The sequence below is a fragment of the Akebia trifoliata genome, chromosome 6 (assembly GCF_017979445.1).
Source record: "Akebia trifoliata isolate Shusen 1 chromosome 6, ASM1797944v1, whole genome shotgun sequence".
Classification (NCBI taxonomy): Eukaryota; Viridiplantae; Streptophyta; class Magnoliopsida; order Ranunculales; family Lardizabalaceae; genus Akebia; species Akebia trifoliata.
In genome coordinates, this window is record NC_141380.1 from 23,495,194 (window position 1) to 23,509,729 (window position 14,536).

At 33.1% G+C, this 14,536-nt stretch overlaps 1 protein-coding gene across 1 annotated transcript; it reads right to left on the reverse strand.

Moving 5' to 3' along the window:
- Window positions 1–11,968: 11,968 nt before the first annotated feature.
- LOC147400441 (F-box/LRR-repeat protein 25-like) lies at window positions 11,969–13,532 on the reverse strand. The gene is given in 4 exon segments (XM_086444592.1): window positions 11,969–12,250; window positions 12,634–12,764; window positions 12,868–13,391; window positions 13,393–13,532. Coding segments are annotated over 4 exon segments (1,077 nt in total).
- Window positions 13,533–14,536: the final 1,004 nt, after the last annotated feature.

The window sequence follows — 14,536 nt, forward strand, 5'->3', positions numbered from 1 at the left end:
CAATCTGCAATGAACGAAAGAGCACGAAAAGGGAAGGGGATTGCACAACCGAGTAGGAAAACTAGGAGGAGTTAGTTAGATTTCTTCTATTTTGCTTAATTTGTATCTTTTTATATGAATACAATGGATCCTTTATGAGACATGGGATGCACAATTTTATTGTAATAAGGTGTACATGCGAATCGTAGTGATATAATGCAGTTGTATTTTGTTTTGTGTACCGAATATGAAGATAAATGACGAGTTTCAATTATGATATGTATACATTGGTACTAAATTAAACCTTTTAATACTTACAGGTAATGTGGAAGAGGATGAGGGCGATTGTGATGTCAATATTAGTCAAAGAAAAATTGAAGGTGAGTCGCTTTGATTGTTTAATAATCACAATATGATTTAAAAGTATTTTATAAATGTATAACTTTTCTTACGTGGTCCTTGTGATATGGACAGTGAAACGAAAAATCCGAAAAGTTTGGGCATCACGACGACCCGGGAGTACCTCAGAGAACGACACGTCAATACGAAAGAAAACATCCCAACGACAAAATGTGTCATTCCGAACACGGGCAGCAACGTTGGGCAGAGTTAAAAAAAATAGACCAAACGACAATAGAGAAGTAATTGAGTTGTCGTCAGGTACACAAATATAAAATTCAATTTACTATGCCTTGTTGAATTATGAAAGCTGGAATCATTCAAATACTCATTGCTTCATATATTAAAGCAATATAACTATCGTCTTTTAATTATAATATTCTTGTCATATTGTGTGTAGATTCAGATGTTTGAGATGCGTATAACTAGCAGACAAAACACAAGATACTAAGGTATTGTTCTGACATCGTACCGTGACTCTATTGTTATTATATAATCAATGTTAGTGGAGAAGATTGACCCAATGATTTTTCTTAGACTCATATACTCAATCACTCATTGGGTGGTAGCAACAATGACTTTGTTGGGAACTTAGATTTCTGATTTTTTCCTGTGTGGGTTTGTGAGAATTTTGGGATTTGGGTTGTATTGAGATCTGTGTTTTGTTGTGATTTATTGAAGATTACTTTTGAGTTTTTAGTAGAGGAGAACAAAAGTTGAAGAATACCCATTTCTTAATACTTGCTATCAATTAATTGTATCTTAGCTATTACCTTCTTTTCTTACAAACTGTGTGGTTGCTCTAATTTTAGTCATTTGTTCGTGTTTTAACCATTGAAAAGGAGATTTAGTCATTTGACAAATTCGGAGTTCTCATGTGACATTAGAGGCACTCCATTTAAATCAAATAAAGATAATTTGTTTCACTCATAGACATAGGTATTATTACTATTCAAAGTGAATTTTGGATCCAATGCTGAAAATCATGCGTCTGACATTGAAGAATTTACTTCTGATCTAATGTCAGAAGGTGCCTTTTGACATTGTCTATAATGCTTCTGATCTAATGTCAGAAGGCACCTTTTGACATTGTCTATAGTACTTCTGATCTAATGTAAGAAGGTGCCTTCTGACATTAAAGAATTTACTTCTGATCTGATGTCAGAAGGTGCCTTTTGACATTGTCTATAATGCTTCTGATCTAATGTCAAGAGGCACCTTTTGACATTTTCTATAATACTTCTGATCTAATGTCAAAAGGTGACTTCTGACATTGTCTATAATGCTTCTGATCTAATGTCAAGCGGCACCTTTTGACATTGTCTATAATACTTCTGATCTAATGTCAGAAGGTGCCTTCTGACATTGAAGAATTTACTTCTGATCTAATGTCAGAAGGTGTCTTCTGACATTGTCTATAGTACTTCTGATCTAACGTCAGAAGGTGCCTTCTGACATCTCCCAAAATAGTTCTGATCTAATGTCAACAAGGCACCTTATGTTTGGAGTGCTGATTCCATCTTATTCACCCTGTTGCTTGTAGATGAGAATAGGTGGTATAATTTTGATGACAACCAGAGTTCATCCATTAACGAGGAAGACGTCAAGTTTGCTGCTGCTTATGTGTTATTCTACTTATGTGCTTACTTAGTTGTTAAGAAAAGTATTTTTATAATATTATGTATATAGTGATTGATATTTATTATACTAATTGCATCAAATTTCAAATGCTTAATTGCAGTAGATACCACATGTTTTACACTCAAAATGGCATATATTAGACCGATTTGCGGAGAAATTTATCGATGGCGATTGTATGGATTTATGCCCATCTCCTCACCATCGGTGGGGCCTATAAGAATGCACCTGTAAATACTCAACAGAATTGTTGTACTGTTCGTGAGGAACATTTGTGGATGGTGCTTCATGGTAAGGCATCCGGTCTTTATAAATTTCTTGTCATAGTGTGTGTTGATTCTAATGTTTGAGATAGAGAGAACTAGCTGACAAAACACAAGATACTAAGGTATTGTTCTGATATTGCACTATATGTCTATTGTTTTTATAAAATTAATGTTAGTGGAGAAGATTAAAAGAATGATTTTTCTTAGACTCAGATACTCAATCACTCATTGGTAAGGCTTCCGGTTTTTCAATATTTTTGTAACTGCTATGTTTTAATTCTCTATAGCTCTAGATTTTGTTAATTTATTGTTGTTTTGGACAGCACTTGCATTGTTTAATATGTGATTCAGTTGTGTGTCCATATATGATATGTTAAATTTGCAACCAAGATATGAGATCCAATTGTGTATGGCCGTACATGATCTTTTTCATTATATAACATCCCATGGTATGGATGTACGGTTACACATTACTTGGGCGAATCCTACTCACCAAAATTCGTGTAGTATACCTATATGCATGTAAGATGCTTTGATTCTGATTTTTGAAACATTTATAAGTGAGTTCTATGTTTCAGTGATTTGTTAAGATGCACGTATTTTGCATACAAGTGTATCACACACAACAAATAGTAACATAGGAAGACAATCAAAATAGTTCTGATCTATATCAAAAGGCACCTTATGACATTGGTAAAAATACTTCTGATCTAATGTCAGAAGGCGCCTTCTGACATTGACTAACGTATTGTTCTGATCTAATGTCAAAAGATGCCTTTTGACATTGAATAAACTATTATATAATAATTTTTCAAGCATTCTGTGTGCATTATGTTGGATTGCGTATTATGTTTATCAGGAACATTTCATATGTCCATTTTTAAGAAGAGATGCAGTCGAAATTTCTATAGAATTATATATCTTCACAAGAAATAGGATGGTCACTATGATGAGAAGATCATCCTCACAAGAAATTAGCTCAATCTGAAACTTATAAATCCATCAATAGTGATTTACAAATTATTGGACTAACTTTTTTCAGGATGATCTTCCCATCATAGAGATCATCCTCATAAAAAATCAGCTCAATCTCAAACTCCTAACCCATATTTTGAAAATTTATTAATGTTACGTTGTTTTTACTTATGTAATTTCATATGGCAAACCTTGATCCGTTCCCTAAATATCAGCTTTGTAAATATATATTTATAAGGGTAATTTGATAATTTTCTATGCATTCTGCGTACACTATCAACCTTAACTATATTTGACTCATCTACTTTGATTGTTTGATGCAGATTTGAACTATGTGGATGCTCAAATTCAATTTTATTGGTGTTAGCTATTGTTTCTACTTCTACGTGGCATTAAACATGAGTGGATTCATGCACCTATAATTGTTTATTTACTACAATGTGCTTATACTCTATTTCTTTTTTATGCTCGAGACTATCGGAGAGAGGTCTTTAATGTTATTGATATTATTAAGGTTTATCAGGAACATTTCATATGTCCATTTTTAAGAGGAGATGCTGTCGAAATTTCAATAGAATTATAAATTTTTTAAAATTAAAATATATTATATATATATATATATCTATCTAGGGGTGGTTCAGGATTACTGAAACAAAGACCAATATCACTGCTGAAAGTCATTGCCGTTTATGGAGAAAAGAAATGTGTAACTTTATTCCATATAACAGTATATTTTTTAGTATATTTTGGAATGTGAAACATTTTTTGCATGTACCTTTGGGGGTTAATTTGCAGGCATTGCCGTTTATTTAAAGAGGTTCTAAATTTTGTCATTGTGTGTGAGTTGGCCAACATGATTATTACCAAATACTACAATTTCAATCTTGAAGTTTTAAAGTTCTAGTAGAACCAATGCACTTAATTGCGATTGTCAAATAAAAAAAAGTTATTTCATATGGTATATTCACTTACACGGTTTAAAATTTTGTAACTTGTACAAGGAATTTAACCTGGTTTTAAGGATTCTATTTTTAAGGACTCTAAACTAATGTACCATTAGTTTTATGGTAGGCATCATTTTTAAGTAACTTTTATTGAAGTAAAGCCAGATCAAATAAAAATTTAGGAATTGATGTCTATTTTGAAAATTTGGCAATAAAAATTTAAAGTGGATATATTTTTCCGAAACTATTGAAAGGTCTTCCAAAGATTTGTTTTCAATTTTTTCCTCAATATTTACAGACTACTAGAAATCATGGAACGAGAGTTATGGGATTGAATAAATAAAATTATTCAATATTTAAGTCAAATCATTCACTCAGATTTACAAAGATGTTTGAAAATATTTTTGTCCCGAGAATTTACAAAAGAATCAATATGTCAAAGATGTTAAGTCGAATCATTCACTCAGATTTACAAAGATCTTTGAAAATATTTTTGTCCCGAGAATTTACAAAAGAATCAATATGTCAAAGATGTTAAGTCGAATCATTCACTCAGATTTACAAAGATCTTTGAAAATGTTTTTGTCCCGAGAATTTACAAAAGAATCAATATGTCAAAGATGTTAAGTCGAATCATTCACTCAGATTTACAAAGATCTTTGTAAATTAAATTTATCAAAATTTTACAAAAAAATCAATGTGTCACAGATGTCAAGTCAAGTCATTCACTCACTCAGATTTACTCAGATCTTTGAAATAAAAATTTCTCAAAATTTTACAAAATAATCAATGTGTGACATATGTCAAATCAAGTCATTATCTCTTTTTTTATTTTATTTTTTATTTTTCATGTATTGAATAAAATAAGACTTCACAATAAACGAGCATAAGATTCTATAAATAGGAAGGTGTTTTTACCCAAAAATACCAACACCTTTAGAGTTATTTTTACAAAGGCAAATCAGTTCTAACATGGCAAATGTGCTATTGAATGAGGTTGATGAGCTCAAACTTGGTTATTACGAGCCTAAAATGTACTCGAAACTTATTGAATAAACTGATAACCATGAGAAGGCTAGGAAAGATGCGTTCTGTAAGATTTGCTTGATGACGGTAAGAATCTAAGATGTATGATGCGAAGTCTGTGCATAAAAATTTCGTAAGGAGTTGTGTGGACAAAATTAAATAGTATAATATAGTTGCATGGTGACACAATCATTCATGATGAGTTAAATGAAGTTTGGTAAGCAATATCTATTATTTGAAACTATTAGTTCACGTCCAATCAACCTTAAACATAGTATCCACCTTTTGAGACATGTGGATATTATGTATGTAGCAGTGTTAATCTGCATTTATTGACCCTAATAAATAAAGTGATAAATTGATTAATTTCTGTGCAGGGAGTTAGGTGGGCAAAAGAAAATATGGTGACATGAGCATTCATGAGGAATTAAATGTCATTTCGTAAGTATTAAATATCAATGTAAATGCACTTAATAGCTCCATTAATAGTTATAGACTTCACCTTCATCATATAATCTTATTCAAGGAAAGAATCCAAATTTTATTCCTATTTAGAAGCTGCAATGAATCACGATGAGAATATGCGTCGTGGATTTCGGACGGGAGATGCATATAGAAAGCACATGCTGGAACGCGAATGGATTCTACTTGTGAGGGATTCAAAGAAATTGATTAAAGAATCCAAACTTGTGCAAGTACCTATCCCAAAAAGACGTGCGATTTCGATGTCGCGTCATAACCTATATTCACTCCATGCGGCAGTTATGAGGTTACGAGCTGAGGTATCAAGAATGTGTAGACGAGTTCTAAGGATTTCATCACATGAAGTTGATAACGATCCCAACTATGCATCTACTTACGCTATGTCGGATGAAGACGATGACAGTTCTTCTGACTTTGAAGATTAATTTTGTTACTATAGACTTGAGAATTTAAGTAAGTATGTTTAGATTCTAAAGTTTTTGTTGAAAAACTAAGTTTGGTTAATTTCATCACAATATTAAATGTGTCGCTTGTAAATTATTTTTCATCTAATTTATGTAGCGTTTAAAAAGTTGACAAAGCAATAGAGGATCTTTTAGATCATCTTTATGTGTTTGAAGTGTCATTTACTAAATTCATAATCTGTTTATCATTTTTCTTTCCCTTGATTACAATGTAAATGGTCGTATACTTGTCAAGAAATTTGAATAGATTTAACGAACACTGAAACAATGTCAAAATGGGCTTTTTGACATTACATCTGAAGTATTTTGATCTAATGTCAGACGGCGCCTTCTCACATTAGATCAAAAGTATTTTTATCAATGTCAGAAGGCTCCTTTTGACATTAGATCAGAAGTATTTTAGTTAATATCAAAAGGAGCCTTTTGACATTAGATCAAAAGTATTTTAGCCAATGTCAAAAGGCTCATTTTGAGATTAGATGATGACTTTTTTATTAAATGTCTAAAGAAGCATTTTGACACATTATAAAAAAAGGGATTTTAGAGGCATTTTTTGGGATGAATTAGCAAAGCGTCGCCTAAACAATAACATCAATAGTGGTTTTTGATTAGCCGCCTTCCAAAAAGACTAAATCAGTGGAATTTGGTGACAAACTTCTCAAACGATCAGAAAATAGAGGAGATTTTTGATAAAACGCCTTCAAAGAGACAATGACTATTGCAAGTCATCAGGTTTCTATTTTACTCACTCTTCCAATTCTACAGTTTTGAATTATTTGTACCATTTTCTGTTATTTGGTTCTCATCCGTAAAGAACTCTGTTACATATGTGTCTAACAAAATTATTATGCCACTGAAGGTGATGATTCAAGTGTATTACATGTGTACTGTATGGGGTGAACCCCTCTCTCAAACTGCTCAGCCATTTATGCCTGACCTGAGTTGATCTTCGGAGCTAATCGAACTTTGACAAAGGTTACTATTGTTCATTCTCCTTCAATGCCGCATCCAATACCATATTTTTTTGTTTTAGTACTTGCTTCTACTATTGTTTTAGTGTTCGCTAAATCTATTCAAATTTCTTACTCAGTTTTGCCTTACATAGTGGATAAAACAAGTATACGACCATTTACATTGTAATCAAGGGGAAGAAAAATGATAATTCCATGAATTTGGTGATCTTAACCCGTCATCGAATTTGGAGGTTTAACAAACAATAGCACAGTCATCTAACTCACCAATCACAATAAACGAAAAATAAAAAAAATAAAATAAAAAATAAAAGATAAATCATAAAACAAGTTCATATTTCATATTATGTATTGAAATTCCATTACTAAACAAGGTCAATGAGAAGCAATAAGACACTAACAAATGAAATTGAATCACATAATTATTTACAAATAAAACACAATCAGAAGCAAATGGTTATGATGCCTTTCATATCTTTTCCTCACGGTTTACATTTTCGGAAGGAACCTTCTGACGTGAGATTAAAAAAACATTTAGACAATGTCAGAAGGATCCTTTTGACATTAAATTCATAACAAAAATAAATTATATCAAAATGATTCTCTATGTACAATTTACATTTGACTAAAATAGTTCTGATCTAATGTCAGAAGGCTTCTCCTGACATTGGTTAAAATAGTTCTGATCTAATGTCAGAAGGCTCCTTCTGACATTGAGTAAAATAGTTCTGATCTAATGTCAAAAGGAGCCTTTTGACATTGACTATAATAGTTTTGATCTCCTTCTGACTTTTACTAAAATAGTTTTGATCTAATGTCAAAAGGAGCTTTCTGACATTGAGTCAAATAGTTCTGATCTAATGTCAAAATGTGCCTTTTGACATTGACTAAAATAGTTCTGATCTTATGTCAAAAAACACCTTTTGACATTGACTAAAATAGTTTTGATCTTATGTCAAAAAACACCTTGTTACAGTCCTTTCATTATCCTGAAAATATCATGGTTTAATGATATGAGGACTACATCTTTTTTCTCCTAAACGTAATTAAATTCATCAATAATAAATTTTCACTATGAATAATTTGCATTCCATTGGTAGAAAGAAAAAAATTATAAATTAAAATCAAATAAAATTGTCACCTTGAAGTATTCAATTTTTCCAAGGTTCCTGTTGAAAGAGATTTAACAACAAGTAAATAATGACAATAATTAATAAAAAGTCAAAAAAGAATTTGGACAAAATATTATGGAAAGTTTAGGGTTCGAATACTCCAAAACACAAACACAAACACTTTCGATTCAAATTTCTCAAAATCTCCACAATGGAGAGAGATAGAAAGAGACTTGAATCGAAATTATTTTAACAATCTCCACAACAAAGAAAGACAAATTTGAAGAAACTTGCAAGTTTCTCACGTTCTCCACAATGGAAAGAGATAGAGAGAGGGAGAGGGAAACTTGCAATATTTTCTACATCTCCCCAACAGAGAATCTCCACAACAAAGAAAGATAAATACGGAGAAAGTTGTAAGTTTCTCACGTTCTCACAACGGAGAGAGAGAGAGAGGGTAACTTACAATGTTTTCAAGATCTCCCCAATGGAGAGAGAGAGAGGGTAACTTACAATGTTTTCAAGATCTCCCCAATGGAGAGAGAGAGAGAGGGTAACTTACAATGTTTTCAAGATCTCCCCAATGAAGAGAGAGAGAGAGAGAGAGAGAGAGAGAGAGATGGAGGTGGCACTCTTCGTCTTGGACTTGTTGCAGAACAAGGAAACCCTTTCAGCTGAAATTACAGACATTTTAGTGAAAGAGGCGAGGATAAAATGGTAATTTCAGTCAAAATTAACAAAAGGGCATTTTCGGAATAAAAAAGTAATGGATTACTGTTTTTACCGTTTTGGTAAAATAAATTAATTCTGAAAACGGTAAATTTACCGTTTTCGGAATTAATTGCTACAGTGTACCATTTTGGTAAATATTTTCCAAAACTGTACCGTTTTGGTAATTTCTTCTTAAATTTTTGTCAGTTTAGACCTTTGTGTCACACCCAATCACCAATTTCCATCTCACGGAAATAAGTTATTGAAAGCTTCACATCCAATCACTATGTATTTAGCAAACTTGGTAAATTAAACCCCTTGCTTTCCTAGTTCAAAATATATATATATATATATATATATGGGAAATGTTCAGCACCCTAAGTTTTACCACACACTTTAACAAACGTTTTCTGTCCTACATGGGTTAGAAGTTTTGGAATGAGCTCATTTTTGGTGAGGATGATCTCTATGATTAGAAGATCATCCTCCCCAAAAATCAGCCCATTCCGAAATGTTTAGCCCCATGTTTACACGTTGAAAAATCGTGGACCGTCCATTTTTTGTAAATCAATTTTGATGGGGTTAGAAGTTTTGGAATGAGCTGATTTTTGGTGAGGATGATCTCCTCACCATAGAGATCATCCTCACCAAAAATCAGCTCATTCCGAAACTTCTAACCCATGTAGGACAAAACGCATTTGTTAAAGTGTGTGGTAAAACTAAGGGTGGCGAACGGGACCCTATATATATATATATATATATATATGTGGGAAATGTTCAGCAACAAACATTTTGACAAACATTTTGGCAAAACATTTTTCAAAACATGGGTTAGAGGTTTTGGAATGGACTGATTTTTGGTGAAGATGATCTCTACGGTAAGGAGATCATCATCACCAAAAATCAGCCCATTCCAAAACTTCTAACCCCATCAAAAATGGTTTACAAGAAATGGACGGTCCATGATTTATATATATATATAGGGTCCCGTTCAGCAACAAACATTTTGGCAAAACATTTTTCAAAACATGGGTTAGAGGTCTTGGAATGGGCTGATTTTTGGTGAGGATGATCTCTACGGTGAGAGGAGATCATCCTCACCAAAAATCAGCCCATTCCAAAACCTCTAACCCATGTTTTGAAAAATGTTTTGCCAAAATGTTTGTCAAAATGTTTGTTGCTGAACATTTCCATATATATATAGGGAAATGTTCAGCACCCTAAGTTTTACCACACACTTTAACAAACGTTTTTTGTCCTACATGGGTTAGAAGTTTTGGAATGAGCTCATTTTTGGTGAGGATGATCTCTATGATTAGAAAATCATCCTCCCCAAAAATCAGCCCATTCCGAAATGTTTAGCCCCATGTTTACACGTTGAAAAATCGTGGACCGTCCATTTTTTGTAAATCAATTTTGATGGGGTTAGAAGTTTTGGAATGAGCTGATATTTGGTGAGGATGATCTCCTCACCATAGAGATCATCCTCACCAAAAATCAGCTCATTCCGAAACTTCTAACCCATGTAAGACAAAACGCATTTGTTAAAGTGTGTGGTAAAACTTAGGGTGCCGAACGGGACCCATATATATATAGGGTCCCGTTCAATGGCCAACAGTTTGGCAAACATTTTGGCAAACACTTTTTGAAAACATTGGTTAGAGGTCTTGGAATGGGCTGATTTTTGGTGAGGATGATCTCTACGGTGAGGAGATCATCCTCACCAAAAATCAGCTCATTCCAAAACATCTAACCCCAGTTTACAAGTTGAAAAATCGTGAACCATCCATTTTTTGTAAATCATTTTTGATGGGGTTAGAAGTTTTGGAATGGGCTGATTTTTGGTGATGATGATCTCCTCACCTCTAACCCATGTTTTGAAAAATGTGTTTGCCAAACTGTTGGCCATTGAACGCTACCCATCTATATATATATATATATATGTGGGAATGGTTTGGCAGCCCTAAAGTTTGCCAAGTTTGGTGCCAAACATTTTTTTGTAAATCACTTTTGATGGGGTTAGAATTTTTGGAATAAGCTGATTTTTGGTGAGGATGATCTCCTCATCATAGAGATCATCCTCACAAAAAATCAGCTCATTCCAAAGCTTCTAACCCATATTTTGAAAAATGTTTGGCACCAAACTTGGCAAACTTTAGGGCTGCTGAACCGTCCCCTATATATATATATATATATATATATATATATATATATATATATATATATATATATATATATATATATATATATATGTATTCTATCTAATTTAGATGTTTATATATGGACTACTAGACATACCCAAACAATAACTTTTAACACTTTTGAGTTATATTTTCTCAACTCAAGAGTGCCTCAAGCCCTCAACAAGGCCAAAATCTGGAAAACAAATTATTTCTGGATCTAAATATCCAGTGAATTATCATATCTCCAATTGACTAAGTTAGCTCTATGGAATGTCAGAGGTCTTAATCGATCACAAATTTGGTGAGAAATGGAAAATATGATTCTTACCCATGATATTGAAGTTATAGGATTTGTAGAAAACAGAGTCAGAGAACCCATTCAAATAAAATTAATCAAGAAGTGAATAGGGCCTATGGGAAGTATGTTGTTGTTCCAGTTGAACGTTAAGCATGAAAAGGTGGAGGAGTTATTTTAATATAAGAAGGTATATGGGACCATTTTAAGGAAGTTTATAGAGGTTGAGAGGAGTATTTGAAATTAGTTACATAGGTTTGTAGTGTGGTTTGATGTTTGAACCTATAATGTAGCAAGCTTTAAATTTTATTTAACAACATCAGATCTTTAGCAATGGGTTTGGTCTTGTCCTTAATAAATGAGTATGACCAATTAAATTTCATAGATAAGATTAATATCTAAAAGGTAAGAAAATGAAAAAATGAAAGCAAATTGTAGAAAAATTGGAGTATCAATTAAAAGATCAAAATTTAAGTAGCAATGAAGGTTCAATTCGGTAACTTGTATGAACTAATAAATAGTTCAAAGAACAAACTCACAAATAACTTCACTGTTTGTTGAGGCTCTCGGATGCGTTAATATCTGTTCTCTAATCCCCATTTGTGGCTCATAGTTCACCAAATACTGCCTTGAGAAAACAATAGCCATCCTCTCTAGGATCATTACATGCTGTAGCAGATATTTGACAAACCCAAGTTCGTTCTCATCTCCCCTGAGCCCTGTGATCTTAACGATTCTGAGGTGATCAACGACACACTCAAAAGGTGCATTTTCAGGTTTAAAATGTTCATCATTGAACCAGTGCTGTCAGCATTCACACAGATAACGCATATTTTAGATGGCTTACTATATATATAAATTAATGGATTAAATAATTAATAAACAAAAACTCATAAAACTTTGCGACTTTACCTGTTGATGAGAAAGGTCTAGGGATAGGAACTCCAAACTGGGAGCTCTTTGGAGGAAGCAAGTTAAACTCAAATATTGTTTTTGCTAATGGTAGTTGATAACTTCAAATGGTTCAGATTGGAAAATGTAGGGAGTCCTCCTAACAAATCGGAAGCTGAAGAGAAAAGCTGCTCGATGCAGACATGTCAGACCATTACAAATATTAGAAATCAAACAAAACTTGAATAATGTGAACAAGACACAAACTAGGCATAAATAAAGAAAGAATAATGTACCCGAATGCTTGCCGAAGATAGCGTTAGAACTTTCACACTAGAAAAACCACTAAGATAATAATTCACACTAGTAGTAGACATATGCTCCTTGTTCTTCCAATCAAAGATGAAGTTAAGGGATGCACTGCATGCTGATGATGTGGTTTGAAAGAAAATCTTTTGCATGCTATAATTATTTGTATTCAAGCAACGAAAGCCTAGGTGTAGAAATCCTTATTTCATTCAAAAGCATACCCATAAACAAATTGAAATGTTTTGAGGGATTATCTATAGTCAATCTTTGAAGGGTAGGAGAGGAAATGTGGAGAAGTGTGAGTTTCCCAAACAAACAGTCTTCCATGTGTAGACTCTTGAGCATGGGACAGCTTGAGAAGAATTGGGTCAAGTTTTCATCCGTAAAAGTAAGTAAAATAAGTCGGAGGGTCTTGAGGGACGGTAAATGAATGGAAGATGGGAGGTTGAGGGTGGAAACGCATAATGTCAAGTCTACTAAAGAATTTCTAGTGTAAATGCAATGGGGCAACTTGAAGGGCTCTGGTGTATTAGCCAAGACGATGAGCTCTTGAACATTATGATTTACTGCAAAACGCATCCAAGTATGGACACGAGAATACTCACAATAATAACCACCAAATCTTAGACGAAACTTTTCTATTCCAATTTCACTATGACAAAGTTGTACAGAATCCACAAAGCGCATAAACATAGCCTTGGGAGAAAATACCATGCCATCCAAGTCAAGTTTTGGAACAAGTCCATAAGTATCTCCATCTTTTTGATAAAAAACTAGTCCTTAAGACATCTTTTATAGGAAGGAAGGTAAGAATATGATGAATAATAGTGTCGTGTAAGTCACTGATGCGGTCACAACACTCACTTTCGTGCCCCAACGATTTCATGATTTGCAGATATTTCTATAAGATCACACCACAAAAAACAAAAACAAAATAAACAAAAAAATTAAATACTGTCCAACACTAAATCCCCTAGATTGATCAATACAAGCTCAGGTCTGCCCCTACTCACACAATTCAATTGGAAAAAAACTGGAATCCGGAAAGGGTAATTAAACGACGAAAAATATCATTTTCCATGGGTTATCAAACATATATCCTTAAATGAAATAGAAACTAAAAATCAGAAAAACAAACTAACTTGAGCAGAGCATAATTATACAAAATGGTTACACATGAATTCCATCAGAAAAAAAAAATTGCAGCTATTTTACATCAAAACAAATCAATAGTAGATGGATAATAATACCAAAAACATGATTATCTATAAAATGAAGTTTATTGAAACAATCTATCTACTTGTCCTCCAGCAATTGTTTAGGCCTCTTTTCTTTTTCAATAAGAAATAGAGTAGGAGATGAAGAAATGCCTTGATGAGAGACATCCCCTAACCAATTGGAAGTGTTGGGTGATCGTTGACTTTGCACCATGTAACATATCTATATAGTGTAGGAGCTTCTTTCCTTGTGCATCTTCTTATGTATACACCTCTCTACATCTTAATGCCCTCATGCCAAATTATCTGAACTTTTCTCTAATAGAACACATTAAATAGTTCTCAACTTGGCTATAGAACCAAATTTTCCTGAAAAATGAAATTTACAATCGAGTATAAAAAAAAAAACCTAAGCACTTTACATTTCACTAATTTCTTGAGTATAATTTTCATTGAGTACAATTGCTAGATTGTTGCTTGTACAGAATCATGATTCATGTAGTTTCATTTCTTGCAGCATCATACATCTGCCCATGGGGTTAGACACCAAGTTGGAATTGTTATCGACTGAGTTCTTAACAACAGAATCTAGAGCTGGGTTTGTCAAGAAAGACCACCATAATTCAGTTGTGCCTTCACGTGTTCACGTACATGGCCTTCTTAAGTTGGAACT